General features: G+C 52.9%; 1 protein-coding gene across 1 annotated transcript; it reads right to left on the reverse strand.

Annotated features, from left to right (window-relative positions):
* Positions 1-785: 785 nt before the first annotated feature.
* Positions 786-15,073, reverse strand: Pygm (glycogen phosphorylase, muscle associated). The gene is made up of 20 exons (XM_055610417.1): positions 14,767-15,073; positions 13,656-13,757; positions 13,498-13,576; positions 13,315-13,418; positions 12,896-13,027; positions 11,339-11,450; positions 11,164-11,246; positions 10,631-10,774; positions 10,257-10,349; positions 9,968-10,114; positions 9,673-9,836; positions 9,203-9,317; positions 8,614-8,715; positions 8,137-8,284; positions 7,015-7,073; positions 6,770-6,911; positions 5,621-5,828; positions 1,516-1,650; positions 1,289-1,355; positions 786-1,188 (listed from the first exon to the last, which is right to left on the reverse strand). The coding sequence occupies exons 1-20, from the start codon at positions 15,007-15,009 to the stop codon at positions 1,039-1,041; spliced, it is 2,529 nt and encodes an 842-aa protein (XP_055466392.1). The 5' UTR covers positions 15,010-15,073; the 3' UTR covers positions 786-1,038.
* Positions 15,074-17,188: the final 2,115 nt, after the last annotated feature.

Here is a 17,188-nt window from a genome sequence, read left to right on the forward strand (position 1 = left end):
TCTACGGATCGGGTAGGTGCTCTGACATCTTCGGAACTGGAAGCCTAGATGCATGGGCCCAGGCGAGGAGGAACTTGGGAGGGGCAGCCACAAACAGTTGGGGTCCCTCACAAGCTGGCCTAGGGATAGTTAACAGTTTCCGGCCGCTTAGACTCACTGTGAAACCAGGGGCCTCAAAACCCCTTCCGAGGATTGCCCCTCCTTGCCTTGGGTGAGGGAGGCTGGGCCTCCTCTGCACTTCAGTCCTGGTAATGTGAGGCTCAGTTTCTCTAGAACCCGGAATATGCTGCTGCCCTCGCCTAAACGTCTGCGAATGCCCTTAGCCCTAACACTCCCCAGGTATTGGATTTATCGTAGCCACCTGCTAAGAGACCCCAAAACGCCGCAGTGGGGCGGGGCTAGGGGCGGGGCCAAGAAGGCACCAAGCCTCCGCTAGACCCTCCCCAGACAGCGTGGACCGCTCCTGTAGTCCCGGGGCTTCTGCCCGAGTCCCTACTCCCTGACCCGGTGGGCCCCACCCAGATGGACGCCCCGCCCCCTGACCAACCAAGCTGCCCGCTGACCTAGTATGGACACAGTGCTGGGAAGAGAGGCGTGGAGGGTAACGCCGCAAAAGGGACCGAGTCCTAGGCACCGCCTAGAGGCTGCCCACTTTCTCCCCCAAGAGGATGCACCTGCCGCGGTGTGTGTGCGCATGGGGAGGGGCGGGGGCTGGTAAAGAAATGATTGCGCAGCAGCTGTTAAGCTCTCCAAGAGCTAAAAATATTTTGCGATGGAGAGAAGAGTGAGGAAGCTCGGGAAGAGTCGATTTATTGGGCAGTGGGTGCACTTGGTCAGACCCCATACACAAATAGGAAGGATAGGGAGTTGAGGGAGAAGAGGAGGGCAGCGGCTTTAGTCACCGCGACCTACAGACTGGTAAAAGAAGGGGAAGGGTAGGCATGTAATTCTAGGGGCCCACCCTCCGGATGAAGAGTGTGCCTGATCCCAGGAATCGCAAACAGACTCAAGGGCAGATATGGGGTCTGGTGTGGAAGCTCAGATCTTCTCATCCGGGGCTGGCAGGCGCTGGCGAGAAGGTTCAATACCCCAGATCTCACGGGCATATTGGGCGATGGTGCGGTCACTGGAAAACTTGCCAGAGGTGGCTATGTTCTTGATCACCATCCGTGTCCACTCTCTTGGGTTCTGCAGACAGGAAGGGAGTCTCTAGGTTCATTCTGCCAGCAGGCTGGCCCCATTCATGCTGATTCAGAGCCCTGCCAGTCCCTGGCCCGGGGCCCCTCACCTTGTACAACTCACTGACTTTGTCCTGGCATTTAATGTATTCCTCGTAATCTGCAAAGACTTTAAACCTAGAGGAGAAACGAAAGGCCGGAGCTCCGTGAGGTCAAGTCCTTCTTGGTGCAGCAGAAAACTGGAGTGAAGGAAGCTGCAATCCCAGCCGGCCTCCCCACCAGCCACCCAAGCCCTGCTCCTCCGTGAGCCTCCATGCCGCTCAGCCAGCCAGCTCACCGGTCATGGTGCATGAGCATGTTGACGATGTCCTTGAACAGGTCGGGCTGTTTGGGGGAGAAGAAGCCGCTGCTCAACTGTTCGATGATCTGCCGAAGCTCAGGAATTCGGTCGTAGTACTCCTGGGCATTGTACCTGGCAGAGCACACTGATGGTCAGCTGCCTTGCAAAGGGGTCCCCAGCTTCCCAGAGAAAACCTGGGAAGATCTGAGGCACAGGCCCTCTACCATGATCGGCTCAGCTTTTCTTCACCCGCTTTGAAGACACTTTTGAAGACACTTAGGCCCAGAGAAGACAGAAAAGACTGGGGCTGGAGAGGTGGCTCAGTTCACCTATGCACACACAAACACACCTACTTTCAAAAAAGGAAAAACAGAGACAAGTCTCAAGGCTCCAGGCAAGGAGGACATTTGTTCCTAGCAGTGGAGTGCTTGCCTGGCATGTGAGAGGCCCTGGGTTCCATCCACAAAACAAAATAAAACCTTCCATGAATCTTTTCCACTGTCCCAAGCCCACCTCTAAGAGGTGCATCCTAAGGTGTGGCCCTAAACACCCACAAGTCAGACAGCACCACCCCCTATGTCAACCACAACAAAGATGGCCTGCCTGCTCTCCCTGGCTCACAGCCCCTTACAATCAATAACAGGCCAGGCACGGTGCTACGCACCTTTAATCATTCAGGTGGCAGAGGCAGGTGGATCTCTGTGAGTCCAAGGCCAGCCTGTTCTACAGAATGAATTTCAGGGCAGCCAGGACTGTCATACAGAGAAACCCTGTCTCAAACAAACAACAATCAACAACAGAGTTCTTCCACAGTGATCCCAAGTCCCTGCATTGCCCTGTCCTCTAGAGTCAGAATTGTTTTGAAGTCTGGAGTCTGGTCCTGAACATCCCGGATCTTCCTCAATGCACCTTAGAGACCAGAAAGCAAAATCTGAAATTTCTTTTTATTTTATTCTACTTTATTTTGAGGCAAGTTCTCACTACGGAACCCCGTCTGGCCTAGAACTCTCCATGTAGATCAGGATAGCTTCAAACTCACGGAGGTCCACCTGCCTCTGCCTCCAGAGCTTTGAGATTTAAGGTGTGTGCCACCATGCCGAACTCGAAAGTTTGAAATTTCTAGGAAAAAGCCCTTTCAGCAGCAAATGCCAGCTTACTGAAGCTGTGAGTGGAAGTACCAACCTTCCAGAAGCATTTGGAAATCTGTGTCAGCGGCTCAGGAGCTTTCACATTTGTATCTGTGGGAGGAGGTGTGCGCGTGCCTCACGGTGAGTGTGGTGATCCGAGGACAAGCTTTGGGTGCTCACCATCACCCGCACGCCGACTTCTGAGACAGGCTAGCTGGCTGCCTCGGCTTCTGAGTCTCCTGTTTCCGCTTCCCTTTTTCTACAGGCTTGTTGGCATTAAACAAGAATGTGCTACGCTTTTGCGTGGGTCCTGGGGGCGGAACTCAGGTCCTCAGACTTGTACCACAAGCACTCTATCTCCTGAGCCATAAGCCTAGCCCAAGAACTTTCTGATTTACACGTATTCACCTTCTAATATTTATCCCCAATCAACACTCCCCATAAAGAACACACCTGCAATCCCAGCACTTGGAAGGCAGAGGCAGGCAGTTCGAGTCCACCCTGGTTTAGAGTGAGTTCCAGGACAGCCAGCATTACACAGAGAAACCCTAAACCTTGTCTTGGAAAAAACAATTAAATAAAATAAAGGGAAAGTTTGTTTTGCATATTATATAGAACTGTGGACTGGGCAGTGGACATAGCTTTTTTTTGTTTTGTTTTGAGATAGGCTTTCATTACATAGGCCTGGATGTTCTGGAACTTGCCTTATAGACCAGGCTGGTCTTGAACTCAACAGTGACTTTCTTGCCTCTGCCTCCTGAGTGCTGGGACTAAAGGCAAGAGCCAAGCTTCTGGCTTGCCTAATAATTCTCAATGGAGTAAGCAGACATCTGGGAATTGATTGGAAAGGTTGCTCCCTGCAGTTACATTTACAGCAACAGGTCAATTTCAGTGCCCTAGGGCTTGGAATTGGTTTTAATAGCTTGGCCGGGGAGCTGGAGAGATGGCTCAGCCATTAAAGGTTGGTCTTCCAGAGAACCTGGGTTCAACTCCCAGCACCCACATGGCAGTTCACAACTGTCTGTGACTCCTGGCCCAGGGGATATAACACCCTCGTCTGGCCCCATGGCATAAGGACACACATGCAGGCAGAATATTCATACACATAAGTTTAAAACTCATTTTTTAAAAAAGAGAGCTTGGCTTACCATGGAGCACTATATAAACATTTACAAATTTAGGGGCCTGGTACACATTTGTAATCCCAACCACTGGAATGGAAGCCAGAGGAAAGGAGTTCAGGGCCAGCCTAGGCTACATGAGGCATGTGAGAATACATATGCCAGTTTTTTGGTTTTGAGGAGGGGGTGTTTGGGTTTTTCAAAACAGGGTTTCTCTGTGTAGCCTTGGTTGTTCTGGAACTTGCTCTGTAGACCAGACTGACCTGGAATTCAAAGATATCTGCCTTTCTCTGCCTCCTGAGTGCTTGGATTAAAGGTGTGTGCCACCACTGCCCGGCACCAGTTATTTTCTTTGATGTTCATTTCCTGAGACAGGGTCTCTGAACTTTCAGTGAGCTAATTTTCAGCTAGTCGAGCTGGCTGGCTTGCTTTAGGGTTTTCCTGCCTTTGCTACCTGGCTTTTATTTGGGTAGTGGGTATTCAAGCTGTGGTCCTCATGGTAAGCACTGTCTGCTGAGCCATCTCCCCAGCCTCGAGTGTTTCCAGTTAATGACCATGCATTATGCATATGTGTGGGGGCCAGAGGTCAACTCTGGATGCTCCTCGAGATCCTTGTATTTTTGAGACAGGTCTCCCACTGGCTTGGAACTTATCAAGTATATAAGCTGGTCTCTTTTCTCTGCCTTCCCAGAGCTGGGACCACATTTGGCTTTTTATGTGGTATAAGTGGCTCTTGACCAGTATTATCATTACTTAAAATTTTCACAGTGGGCTGCCAGGTGCAATGGTGCACGCCTGTAATCCCAGCACTCAGGGAGGCAGAGGCAGGTGGATCTCTGTGGGTTCAAGGCCAGCCTGGTCTACAAAAGCTGTCCAGGGCAGCCAAGAGAAACCCTATCTCGAAAAAAAAAAAAAAATCACAACGGGAGACAGGAGAGATGGCCTAATGTTTAAGAGTGCTTGCCGCTATTTTGGAGGGCCAAGTTTAGTCCTAGCACCCACAAGCGCCTCACAAGCGTCATAACTCCTGCCACGGGGGTCCTATCTTCTGGCCTTCACTCACACAAACCCCCACACACAAACACTGATAAAAATAACAAAAGTAAAAGCAATCTGTTTTTAAAAGTTACATTTGGTAGCGCAGTGGTGGCACACGCCTCTAATCCCAGCGCTTGGGGAGCCAGAGGCAGGTGGATCTCTGTGAGTAAGAGATGTTCTTACAGAGGACCCAGGTTCCCAGCACCCAGGGGCATCTCACAACCACCTGTAACTTGAGTCCTAGAGAATCCAACTCCTCTTCTGCCCTCCATAGTCACATGGAGGTCAAGCACACACACACACACACACACACACACACACACACACACACACACACATATATATATACACACATATATATACATACACACACACATATATATACATGTGTGTATATGCAAAACACACATATATGCAATACACACACACACACACACACACATATATATATACACATAATAGAATAAATAAATCTCAAAAAGAGAGGGCCAGCCTGGTCTACAGAACAAGTTCCAGGACAGCCAGGGCTACAAAGAGAAACCCCGTCCCTTTCTGCCATGGTGTCCAGAAAGCTAATGATTTGATTTTGTCTCCAATTTCAGAACAATATTATTTCTTACATAATTTCTACTTTCTTTTCCCCTCTTCCTGTTACTTTCTTCCTTTCTCATCTTGTTGGCTTTGTTTGTCACAAGCTCCCTTTTTAGTTTTCCAGAATCCCAGCAGCCATAACTAGGAGGCTGCACAGGCTGGCCAGCCTCTCCCAGCATGCCTCTTGAATGTGTGTCACGCACTCTGGCGCTCCTGACCCCATACCCTCTCTGGTCCAGCCTTTCCACGTCCTCTACCCGCATGCCGAAGATGAAGAAGTTCTCCTCCCCCGCCTCCTCTGCCATCTCCACGTTGGCACCGTCCATGGTGCCGATGGTGAGAGCCCCGTTGAGCATAAACTTCATGTTGCCAGTGCCTGAGGCCTCGGTGCCCGCGGTGGAGATCTGCTCTGAGAGGTCAGCAGCGGGAATCACTGCAGGATGGCAGTAGAAACACATGTCAGCCCCAGGAACAGCCCTGCCTAGCTGAATTACGGCGTGACAGGGACCTCTGTGCCCCCAACCTCTGAGATTCTACCATCCAAATCTTTCATTCCCAAGCCGCTGCCTTTTATAGATTCCAACCTGAACCTATCCCTCCACTGTTTTTGTTGTTTTGACACAGGTTTTCAACATATGGCCCTGACTAACCTGGAACTCCCTATGTGGACCAGGCTGGCCTTAAACTCACTGTGTGATCTTTTCTTTGATATAGGTTTTGGGGTTTTGTTTGTTTTCCTTGTACATGTATGGTGTGTGTGTGTGTGTGCATGCCTATGTATATGTATGTCGGTGTGTGTGTGAAGGTCAGAGGTGGATGCCAGGAGTCTTCCTCAATCATTTTCTATTTTATTATTATTATTATTATTATTATTATTATTATTATTATTATTATTATTATTTCGGCTTCTTGAGACAGTGTTTCTCTGTGTAGCTTTGGCTGTCCTGGATTCACTTTGTAGACCAGGCTGGCCTCGAACTCAGAGATCCTCTTGCCTCTGCCTCCCAGAGTGCAGGGACTCCAGGTGTGTGCCACCACACCCGGCCCATCCTATTATTTTTTTACACAATTTTTATTTTATTTTAGGTGGATGGGCGTCTTGCCTGCATGTACATGTACCACATGCATGCAGTGTGTGTGGAGGCCAAAAGAGAGGGCGTCAGATCCCCTAGGACTGCAGTTACAGAAGGTTGGGGGCTGCCATGCTGGTGCTAGGAATCAGACCCAGATCGTCTGGAAGAGCAGCCAGTGCTCTTAACCACTGAGCCATCTGTCCAGCCGTCCAGTTTCTTCTCTACCATGACTACAACCAGGAAGCCTTGACAGATGTCTCCTCTAGGACTGAGCTAGTCAGAGCTCCCATGCAGCACCCACCTTTCTCAGCCAGTGAGACTCGGTAGTTCTCCAGGAAGATCACGCGGAGGCGGTCTCCCACCGCAGGGTCGTGGTTGACTACATCTCCAATGGCAGTGATGAGCTTGATGATCATCTTGGCCATGTGGTACCCGGGTGCAGCCTGTGGGACAGTCTGGGGTCAGTGTTTCGCCCTTGCTTCCCACACCTTGATCTTGGGACTGCCCGGGCATATGTTCAAAACCCAGTCTGCCCTAGGTTCTCACCTTCCCTCCAATCATGATAGTCCTTGGCACCACAAACCTATTGGGCTCCCTTTTGATGCCTGTGGAGAAAAGAGGCATCAGGGGGCTTAACGAGGCAGGAAGCCAGGGCCAAGGCTGGGACAGAGGACAGTGCTAGCCTGAGCTGATCACTGTCTGTCAGATCTCCTTCGGTTTGTTCTGCGACGTGGGGTGGTGTGATGGTTGGTGCTGTGAACCTGACAAAATCTAGCAGCCCCTGGGAGTGGGGTGTGGGGGAGGCAGGCCTCTGGCCATGTCTGTAAGGGATTGTCTTAATTATATTAATCGAGGGGTGGTGCTTTTGCCTAAGTAGGGGATTCTGTACCACGTGAGAGTGGAGAAAGCAGTGCCAGCAACGGGTTAGCGGGTAAAGGCACTCATTGTCAAGTCTGATGACCTGAGTTCAAACCCTGGGACGTACACGGTGGAGAGGGAGAACTTGTTCTCCACAGGTGTGGTGCATCACGGCATGCACGCATACACACAACACACAATAAGTAAGTGTAAAAGAAAATGTATACAAAAATGGAAGGGCAGCTGGGCATTTAGCTCAGTGGTAGAGTGCTTGCACAGGCCCTGGGTTCAGGCCTCAGCTCTGGGTGGGGGGGGAAGAGTGGAAGATCTGACATGATATTGCATTCCTTCAGCATTGGCACTCAAAAGGCAGAGACAGGCAGATACCTGTGAGCTCAAGGACAAACTGGTCTACAGAGTAAGTTCCGGGCAAGCTGGGGCTACAGAGTGAGACCTTGTCTCAGAGAGAGGGAGAGAGCCACTGTATGCATGTATTAATCCACTGTTCTCACCTTCTGCTCTTTGAACGTGGATGGGGTGTGATAGCAGCTTCCGGTTCCTGCTGCTGCCTTCACTTCCCCACAGTGACAGACTGTAATTGGGAACGTTTAGCTAAATCAACCCTTTTCCCCTTCGTTGCTTTTGTCAGGGAATCTTATGACAGCAACAGGAAGTGAAATCAAGATGCTGGAATAACACCTCCTCCTAAGGGTAGCCACCAGGCCCCAGGAGACATTGATCCAGCCATTGGTGGCATGCTGGGAGATGCCAGGCATGGAGGGCTGAGTCGGGTGGGTCCCTTCCACTCACGATTATACAGGGTGATGATGTGAAGGCAGTTGAGAAGCTGGCGTTTGTATTCATGAATCCTTTTCACCTGGACATCGAAGAGGGAGTTGGGGTTGATGCGGACCTTGTATTCCCTCTCGAGGTATGCGGAGAACTTCAGCTTATTTTCCTGCAGATTGAGGAGTCAGAGGCCTCACCAATGGCACTTCAGCTTCAAACAACCCTCTAATCTCATTGTTTCCCCTCACTGCGGCCCAGGAAAGCAGATGATAGGAAGCCTGCCTATGACTATTTCCTTCAACCCCTGCCCCAAGGCAGACATTATTAATCTATGCCAGCATTCTCTCGGTGATAGTGGGTGCTGTCTTCCACCACTGACCCCCACCAGTGGCTGAGTCTGGTAGGAGAGATGGACTCTAGTTCCACTCCTGACCCAGCCATCAGACCCCTTCCTGTCCTTAGCCTTGGGGCAGGAGTCCCGGGCTGCAGGCCTCCCACCTGCTTCACTTTGGCCACATCCCGGATAAAGGCTTCATCGTCCACATAGGAGAGCAGTTTGCGGAGCTGGTCCAGGTCTGAGATATACTCCTCCCCAATGCGCTGTGGGAAGACAGCTTTCAGCCGGGATCACCCCCCCAACCCCGGCCTCCCTCCTCCAGGCTCTTCCCAAAGCCTCCCGGCCAGAGCAATACGGATACATCCATCTTCCTCCTACACTATCACTGAACTCTCTGGGGACTGCCCCACCTGACCTCCTCCTCCTGACCTCTGGCCTTTCCTCCTGTGGACGTGACCTCCAGCCTGCCCACCAGATATCTGTCCCCTTGCAGTCTCACTCAGATGTGACAACACTCTGCATTAGACTGTCAACGCCAGCAGCCTGGCCTCTATAGCCAGGGCCTCCATTAGCCAGAGAGCAAGCCTGTTCAAGTAAGAAAGCAATGCCCCTTCCTCCATGTGGATGCCAGCCTTGGGAACACAGTACAGGCTTGCAGTCCTCAGCTGAGACCATTGTACAGGGAGCTATCCACTCAACTGTACTGTACTGACCTGTATTGGTCCTATCAGCCGCACTGTGACCTCTCACCTCAGCAATGACCTCTGCCAGCCCGGGGTTACACAGAACCAGCCAGCGCCGAGGGGTGATGCCATTGGTCTTGTTCTGGAACTTATGAGGCTCCAGCTCATAAAAGTCCTTGAAACTGCAGGTTGGGATTGGGTGAGGGTCGCCATTCACCACCACAGGGCCCTCCCACCTGGCTCCCTCCTTCACTCTATGTCCTGAAAAGGGCTTGAATGCAGGTGTGCACCTGGGGCAGGTAGGGGTGCTGTGTGTAAGAGGGGGGTCATCTGGGACAGGCCTGTACTGAAAAGAGCTAAGAACGGGCCACCCTCGAGGTGGGTGAGAGGGCTCAGCGTTATGGGTGCTTGATGCTAAACCTGCCCTGATGACCTCCGGGGAGGGGTCAGCCCGAAAGACCCTGGTTGGTCAGGTGAAGGGGCGGGGACCCTACGCAGCCGAAGCGTGGTGTGGGCGGGGCTTGTGGAGCCGCTTACATGGTTTTCTTGAGGATCTCCGAATGGATGCGAGCCACCCCGTTAACGGCGTGCGAGCCGGCGATGCACAGGTGCGCCATGTTGATGCGCTTCACCGCGCCCTCCTCCACGAGTGACATGCGCCGCAGCCTGTCTACGTCCCCAGGGAATGCTGCCGCCACCCGCTGTGCGCCCAAAGAGCCCAGAGCTGAGACCAGGATCCGGGCCCAGGAACTTTAGTCTTAGCCCCGCTCCCTCAAACCCACAGACTCAGCCCATCGGCCTCCTGACTTCCTCCCACGCCGCCCCAGCTCACGTTAAGAAAACGCTGGTTGATCTCGTAAATGATCTGCAGGTGCCGGGGCAGCAGTGTCTCCATGAGGTGCACTGGCCAGCGCTCCAGGGCTTCGGGCAGCACCGTGTGGTTGGTGTAGGCACAGGTCTTCACTGTCACTTCCCAGGCCTGGCGCAGAGAAGGCAAGAAGCCGGGTCAGACGTTCTCCACACGCTGACGCTGTGCAGCCTGTGGCTCCGCCAGAACCCAACTGGGTTTCGCGCTGGCAAGAGTGGCTATTAAGCGGCCACTGCTAGCGACTGAGACCCACCTTGTCCCAGTCCAGGCGCTCCAGGTCCACCAGAATCCTCATCAGCTCAGGGATGGCCAAAGAAGGGTGGGTGTCATTGAGCTGGATGGCCACCTGTGGGGGAGGGGAGTGGCAAGCCAGGCTGGATTCCAGACCAAGCTCTATTGTGAATGCTCCTTGCCCCTTCAGAGCCCCCAAAAGGCCAGTGTAGTTCTGTGGCTGGGCTGGGACCAGGAATGGTGGCAGTTGGAGTGGTGTCCCCAGTGCCTGAAGATCCTGAGCAAGCCACACCTCCATACACTGCCAGCCCCACTCATCTGTGAAGTGAGGCTGGAAAGAGGCGGCCATGGGACTCAAGAGATAGGGAGACAGAGGCCTCCGGGCCAGTGCACTACCTTATCCGGGAAGGCATCAAAGTTTGTGCGCACAGGATCACGGCAGCCAAACTTGGAGGATTTGAAGCGCCGGATGATGTCCTGGAGGGTGGCAGCCACCACAAAGTACTCCTGCTTCAGCCGAAGCTCCTTTCCTTCAAAGAACTAAGGGAGGAGCAAGGCAGAGTGCAGTTGAGGTGGCAGGGGGTGGGGCCCAAAGCTGCCGTGGGTGTGACCAGGAGAGCCCCTAACGCATTATGTCCCAGAGCCCCAGACTGTCCCCACCTTCTGGACCCAGGGACCTTTGCCTCAGCAAATAACCATAGCAGGTCATATCAGAAAGAGACAGATTAACTAAGAGCCCTGTGGGAGTCCCCAGGAAAACAGCACCAGGAAATGTCATACCCCAACCCTTCTCTCAGGACTCAGGTGTCTTCCTACTCAAAGGACTTGATGGGACAGCAACAAAGGTCTAGGACAGTCGCAAAGGTCCCCACCCCCGGCTCCCCTATCCCCCTCCAAGGAATTGAGCTTCCAGTTGAAGGGTAACGCACGTTATCATTGGGGTACAAAACACGTGAGATGTTCTCGGCCAGGTTTCGGTCCAGCACAGCCTGGATGTAGCCGCCGACGTTGACTGAGGGGTAAAGTGGGTCAGGGTGAGGCTGGGGCTGGGCACGGGCCAGGCAGGGGTAACAAGGGCCGCCAGCCACCAGCAGAGAGACTCACAGTCCTTGAGGTTGAAGTCATTGGGTGCCTTGGCCGACCAGAGGCGCATGGTGTTGACAACGTTGTTTCGATAGCCCGGCACAGGTGTGTCGTAGGGCATGGCCAACACTACCTACAGGAGGTGCCTGAGTCAGAAGCTGGACAGGTTGCCAGGGCCCGGCCCTGAGCAGTGCCTGAGTCTGGTTTGTGAGGGCTCCTCCACCAAGAGCTGAAGTTCAAATCACTGTCATTGAACTCTGCCAATGCCCAAGGTAGACTAGTTCTAGCACTGAGGCTCACTAGCTGGGTTACCAGGAGCAAGCTGCAGAGCCTATAGAAAGAAGAGAAGCCAGGCCTGCTGGTACAGGCCTGGGAGCCCAGCTAGTAGAGAGGCTGAGGCCAGACGATCACAAGTTCAAGGCCTGTTTAGGTTACAGAGTGAGTTCAAGGCCAGTCTGGGCAACTTAGTGAGGCCCTGTGTCAAGAAAAAAATAAAGAGAGAGCTGAGGATATAGCTCAGTGGTAAAATACTTGCCAAGCAGGACCGCTCAGTCCTCAGCACTACAGTAAAGAAGTAAAGAAGACCTCTCCAGCACCCCCACTGGCCATCCCAACACCTGCCTCCGAGGATTATAGGAAGGGAGAGCGTGACAAGCGCTGAACCCGAAGCTGGTCTCTGTTGGTGGCTGCTCTACAGCCTGCCTTGATCAAGTGAGAGTGTGCTGGACTCAGGACAGGGTTGGGAGATCTTGGATGAAGATTACACAGGGGTCAATTCTATCCAGAGGTCTTCTAGCTTGGTAGCCACAGGGCTAGCTAGCAGTAACCAATGCCAGCCAGCCCCGGCTCCCATAAACACCAGTTTGCTACAAAGAACTGCCTGCAACCACTGTCAGTGGTACCTCCAAAGGACTCCCTACATGGGGCCTTACTGTCCCTCCCTGACCTGAGTAAGCCCTTGATGGGGTAGAGTGTCTGTCTGAGCAGTAACTGTCAAGAGCAGACAGCAGCTTGAAAGCCAGACCCTGGCTGCCTGGGTCGGTGGGGGGGGGGGGGGGCTCACATGTATGGCAACAGTCCTTTCTGGGTCCAGGCCTAGATGAAAGAGCAAGAAACACCATTTCTGAAGGTCTAGGGGTTTCCATGCAACCCCGGAGGAGACTGAGAACGGCAGCCACCCATAGGAGGAGGCTACAGGGCAGGGACTGAGACACCCAGCTGGGCTTTCGGACTCCCTCAAATTTTCTGTGTGGCTGTGAGCAAGCCATTTCCACCCATTTTCTCTCCTGCCTTTCTCTCAGGGTTGTTGCTTTCACCAGGTTCCCAGCACAGAAGTGCAGACTTCAAGCACGGCGCTAAGTCTTGTGTTGAGGAGAGGAGCTGGCCAGGGTGGAGGGCTGGTGCAGCAGGGTCAATCCCCTCCTTCCATGGTTGACGCTCCCTGGCCTCCTGATAACCCTGGCTGTGTCACCTCCAGGAAATCTCTCAACATGTCTGAGCCTTAGTGCCCTTCCTCTGCCTCCCTCTCTCGGCCTCTCACTGAGTAACCCCAGAACCTGTACCCATCTTCATCTTCACCTGTGTGTCCACCCACTTGGCACCCTGGCTGGTGTGCTCCACTCGGCCATAGAAGTGCACAGGCAGCGTGAACTCAGGACGGGCCTTCTCCCAGGGGTTGCCATAGCGAAGCCAGTCGTCAGCCTCTTCCATCTAGAGGGTTGACATGGGTGAGTGGTGGGACAGGACAGGAACAGCACCCTAGCTTGGTGGGTCACCCAGCAGGACATACTACTACGTCCCAAGCGTTCCGCAGGGGTTGACTACAGGCTTCAAAGTCACCAGGGCCACCAGTCATCAGGCTTTGAAGCAAAGTGCAAGACAGAAGGTTTTTCGGGGGACCTGGGGTGTGTTCTGAACCTATCCAGAGACAGATGGCCAAATAGGGGACCTCTCTGTTGTGACTGGGCACCACAAGGTTGGAGGTTTGGGCTGCTCACCTGCCAGCCTCCACAGATCTTCTGATTAAAAATCCCAAACTCATAGCGGATCCCGTAGCCATAGGCAGCCAGCCCCAGGGTAGCCATGGAGTCCAAGAAGCAGGCTATGGGTACAGGAAAGTGGGCATAAGGGACCCGGCGTAAGAGACTCCTCTGTCCTATGGCCACAGACTATGTACTCACCTGCCAGGCGGCCCAGGCCCCCATTGCCCAGCCCTGCATCCTCCTCGATCTCCTCCAACTCCTCCATGTCCAAGCCCAGCTGAGGGAAGGGGTGGCAGCAGTCAGGCCCAAGTACCAGCATGGGCACCCCCCCCCCAAACCTTAAGTGTTTCCCCCACCTGGTAGGTGGCCTCATCACAGGCATTCTCCAAGGCCAGGTTCACCATGGTGTTCTGTAGTGTCCGTCCCATGTAGAATTCCAAAGACAGGTAGTAGATCCTCTGCCCAGAGACAGGCCGGTATGGAAGAGGGATCAGGGCCACCCCCACTGACATCAGCCAGGCACAGCTGGCTCTGGGCCTCTCACCCTCCTGCCCTACTGCCAGGCCCCAGCACATCCCATCTCTGTCACCAATTCATTTCTCCCTGCTCAGAGGGACCATTTCAAACTTTGGGGTCCAGTAGATAAGGAAGGCATTGGTCCCCATGTTCCTTTGAAATGCCTTTCAATCTGGCCTCAGTTTCCTCTTCTGGAGAATGAGGCTGGCCAGGCCTATCTCGGGGATTAAGGTGCTTGTGAGTAGAGACCCCTTGTGAAGTACATGCCCCTCCTAATATAGCCCATCAGGAAGTGAGAACATTCACTCTAAATGTTCCCCCAAGAAGGTATTGCCAAGGGCCGGAGGAAAGAGTCATTCTCAAGGTCACACAGTGACTCAGGCCTGGAATTGCCTTCAATGGGCTCGCCTATGCACTGCTATCCCCCTTTGCCCTCAAGCCTCAGTCCAGAGACAGAACAGAAGCATGAAGATGCTGAAGGCACTCAAGCCTCCCCATTTCCTGGGTCCCTCCCTCCCTCCCCCTCCCCCACTCCTCCTGTGGGGTGTTAGGTTTCTGACATTTACCAATGACCCTACCAGATACTTGATCCCTGCCGCCCCAGCTGCCCCTGCTCTGGCCTGCCTGTGGCACAAGCAGACTGTGACATGCACATATTTGATGGTATGTACTTCCCCAGCAGGTCTAAACTGGGCCACAGGGGTATACATTTCCTGTCCACCAGCAACCCCCTTCAACCATGTCTGGCGCATGTTTAAGTACCCCTGGGTCTCCCTTAGTATTCTGTCCAGCACCCGTAGGTCCTCCAATCCCAGGCTCCTAAAACAGCAATTTATTTTGCTGTAGAAAACTTGGGCCTCAGGAAGAGGCTGCCACTTGCTTCAGATGTCTCAATCTCTGCCAGGCCCCACTCCCAGCTCATTTCCCACCCAGGTGGCCCCCTTGTAGCACCTTGGGGTCCTTTTCGTAGTAATGCTGCTGTGTGCGGATCCAGCGTCCCACGAGGTGGTCCCGCACAGTGTGGGCCAGTGCAAAATAGTAATCTCTCGGAGTGGCCACATTTCGATCCTTGACCAGGGTGAAATGCAAGTGGCGGTTGAAGTTCTTTTTCAGCTCAGATACATTTTCCACGCCGGCTAGGCCACGAACGCTGATTTGCTTTCTCCTATCCTGGTCTGAAAGAGGCCTGGACATGGCTGCAGGAGGGTGGGCTGAACTGAACAAGACTGATGGCCTCCGAGGTGCCTCCAACCAGGGAGTGGAGCTGCCTAGCTGTGAGGGGATTTAAAGCCTGGCTCAGGGCAGCATGCCACGCCTCCCCGGACGTGGGAGGGTCTTGGCCTTGAAGCTCAAGGAGCTATTTTGGGGGCAAGTAGAGAGGACAGAGGAGGAGAGGGAGAAACAAGCTCCCCACAGCCCAGGCAGGGCCCTGTTCACAGCTGACCCACTTCTTCCAGGTTTCCTAAGCCTTTCTGGCTTTGTCTTCTGGCCCCTGGCTTTTGGAGAATTGGAAGCAAGATACTTCAGACAGAACTGGATTCCTCTGGGAGGCCTGAGGCTTACCTAAAGCATTCTAGTTGACACTTTGCCTAAGACATTATCCATTCTGGGCCCTTTCCTGAGCTATAGATGAGGGTGGGACTGGATTGTGGAGCAGGACACACTTTCTTTTTCTCAGAGCAGCAGGGCTTGTTTGTAACATTTGCCTTTAGTGCAAGCACAGGGGCATGATGATGTGCCTCTCAAGCTGGTCATAGCCATTCCTCACCTGGCTGGGACAGTGCAGGCTGCAGACAGATGGGGAGGCTGTATGCGTGGACAAGAGGAACCACAGGCTGTGAATGAGTGTATCCTAAACACACTCACGCTAGTACAGAAGAAGCCGGCAGCTCTGAAAAGGGAGACGAAGATCCTGGTTTACAGGGAGTTATGTAGGGGAGGACAGATGCCCGAGGTAGAGGGCCACTGCTTTCACCCCACCCCCACCCAAACCAAGTGGCTCTGAGCTCCCCCCTGTTGCTGTCCTTCAAGGAGCTCTGAAATAACCTTTTCTAGAGGGATAGTCAGGTTACAAGATAGCTTTGGCTGAGGCTGCAGCCTGAAGCAGGGGCTGCTGGGAATTATAGTCCTGTGGGTCTGCAGGGGTGAGAGAACAATCCCCAACAGTTCATGGCACTGATAAACTGGTGTTACCAGCCTGGAATCTCAGCTCCTTAGCAAGCTGATACAGTAGGGTCATTAAGTTCAAGTCCTTTTCTAATTTTCTATCTATCGTTTTTTTTTTTTTTTTTTTTTTTCAAGACAGGGTTTATCTGTTTATCCATGTAGCCAAGACTACACAGATAACTTGCTCTGTAGACCAAACTGGCCTCAAAGTCACAAAGATCCGCCTGCCTCTAGCTTTCTACTTCTATTCTTCTATTATTTGAGTCAGGGTCCCACTATTTAGCCTTGGCCATCTTGGAACTTGCTATGTATATGTAGACCATGCTGGCCTTGAACTCTGGCCAGAGATCTGCCTGTTTCTGCCTCCTGAGTGCTGGGGTTAAAGGTATGTGCCACCACCGCCTACCCAACAGCTCAGAATGCTATAGATAAGCATTCAAGGCCAGCCTGGGCAAATCATTGAGATGCAATCTCAAAAAAATAGAGGGCTGAGTTGAGTGTCAGAGCACTTGCCTAGGTTCTGTGCTCAATTTCTAGCACCACAAAAAAAAAAAAAAAAAAAAAAACTAGCCAACCCCTGGATAACAACACCAAGGTCTTCCTGAGACCTTTCTCTCCTGCTCCCACCCAGGTTATACAGTGGGGGATTTTGCGTGCTACCTCCATGACTTCCAAGAGCCTATTTTATCCCTTTCCTCTAGTCACCCAAATAGCCTAGTCCTTCAGGCTTCCCCTTCCAGACTTTGGCTGCCTCCATTTGCAGCTCATTACTGACCCCAGCAGTATCTTGCTGTGTGTCCTTAGGCTGGCTGTTTTATTGGGCTGAATCTCTGACTCCTTTATCAAATGTACACTGTGTCTCATCAGTTGTTGCCTCTTAATTTGGGGGAGGGCACAGCAGACACTAGCTCCTGTCTTTCTTTGAAGGAACAGAACCTAGGCCCTCAGGCTACTTCAAAAGCTGGCTGTGCCTCCAGGGTAGCAGGCTGAGAGGAAGAACTGGGCGTTCTACTCTGAGGGCCAAGGAGTTGGATAGCTAGTGCCTGGGAGAGCCAAGCTGTTTCTGAGAACTTTCTGCCGGGGTTCTGGAGTTCCCAAGCAGCTCACTGTGTGGCCTAAACTGCAAGCCACTCTCAGGTCTTTTCAGGCTAAGCTCTGACTCTTCCCCTACCATGGGCACAATGCCCCTGCTCATTTCCTGGAGCCA

This window comes from Psammomys obesus, unplaced genomic scaffold, assembly GCF_907164565.1.
Source record: "Psammomys obesus unplaced genomic scaffold, mPsaObe1.curated_primary_1811, whole genome shotgun sequence".
NCBI lineage: Eukaryota > Metazoa > Chordata > Mammalia > Rodentia > Muridae > Psammomys > Psammomys obesus.

Bases quoted from the DNA above. Each gene is read 5' to 3' on its own strand.
- Pygm (XM_055610417.1), bottom strand. From the start codon at position 15,009: ATGTCCAGGCCTCTTTCAGACCAGGATAGGAGAAAGCAAATCAGCGTT. The intron at 13,419-13,497 runs GTGAGTACATAG...CTGTACCCATAG, and splicing joins GGGCCTGGGCCGCCTGGCAG to CCTGCTTCTTGGACTCCATG. The intron at 5,829-6,769 runs GTGGGTGCTGCA...GCCATCCTGCAG, and splicing joins AGTCTCACTGGCTGAGAAAG to TGATTCCCGCTGCTGACCTC.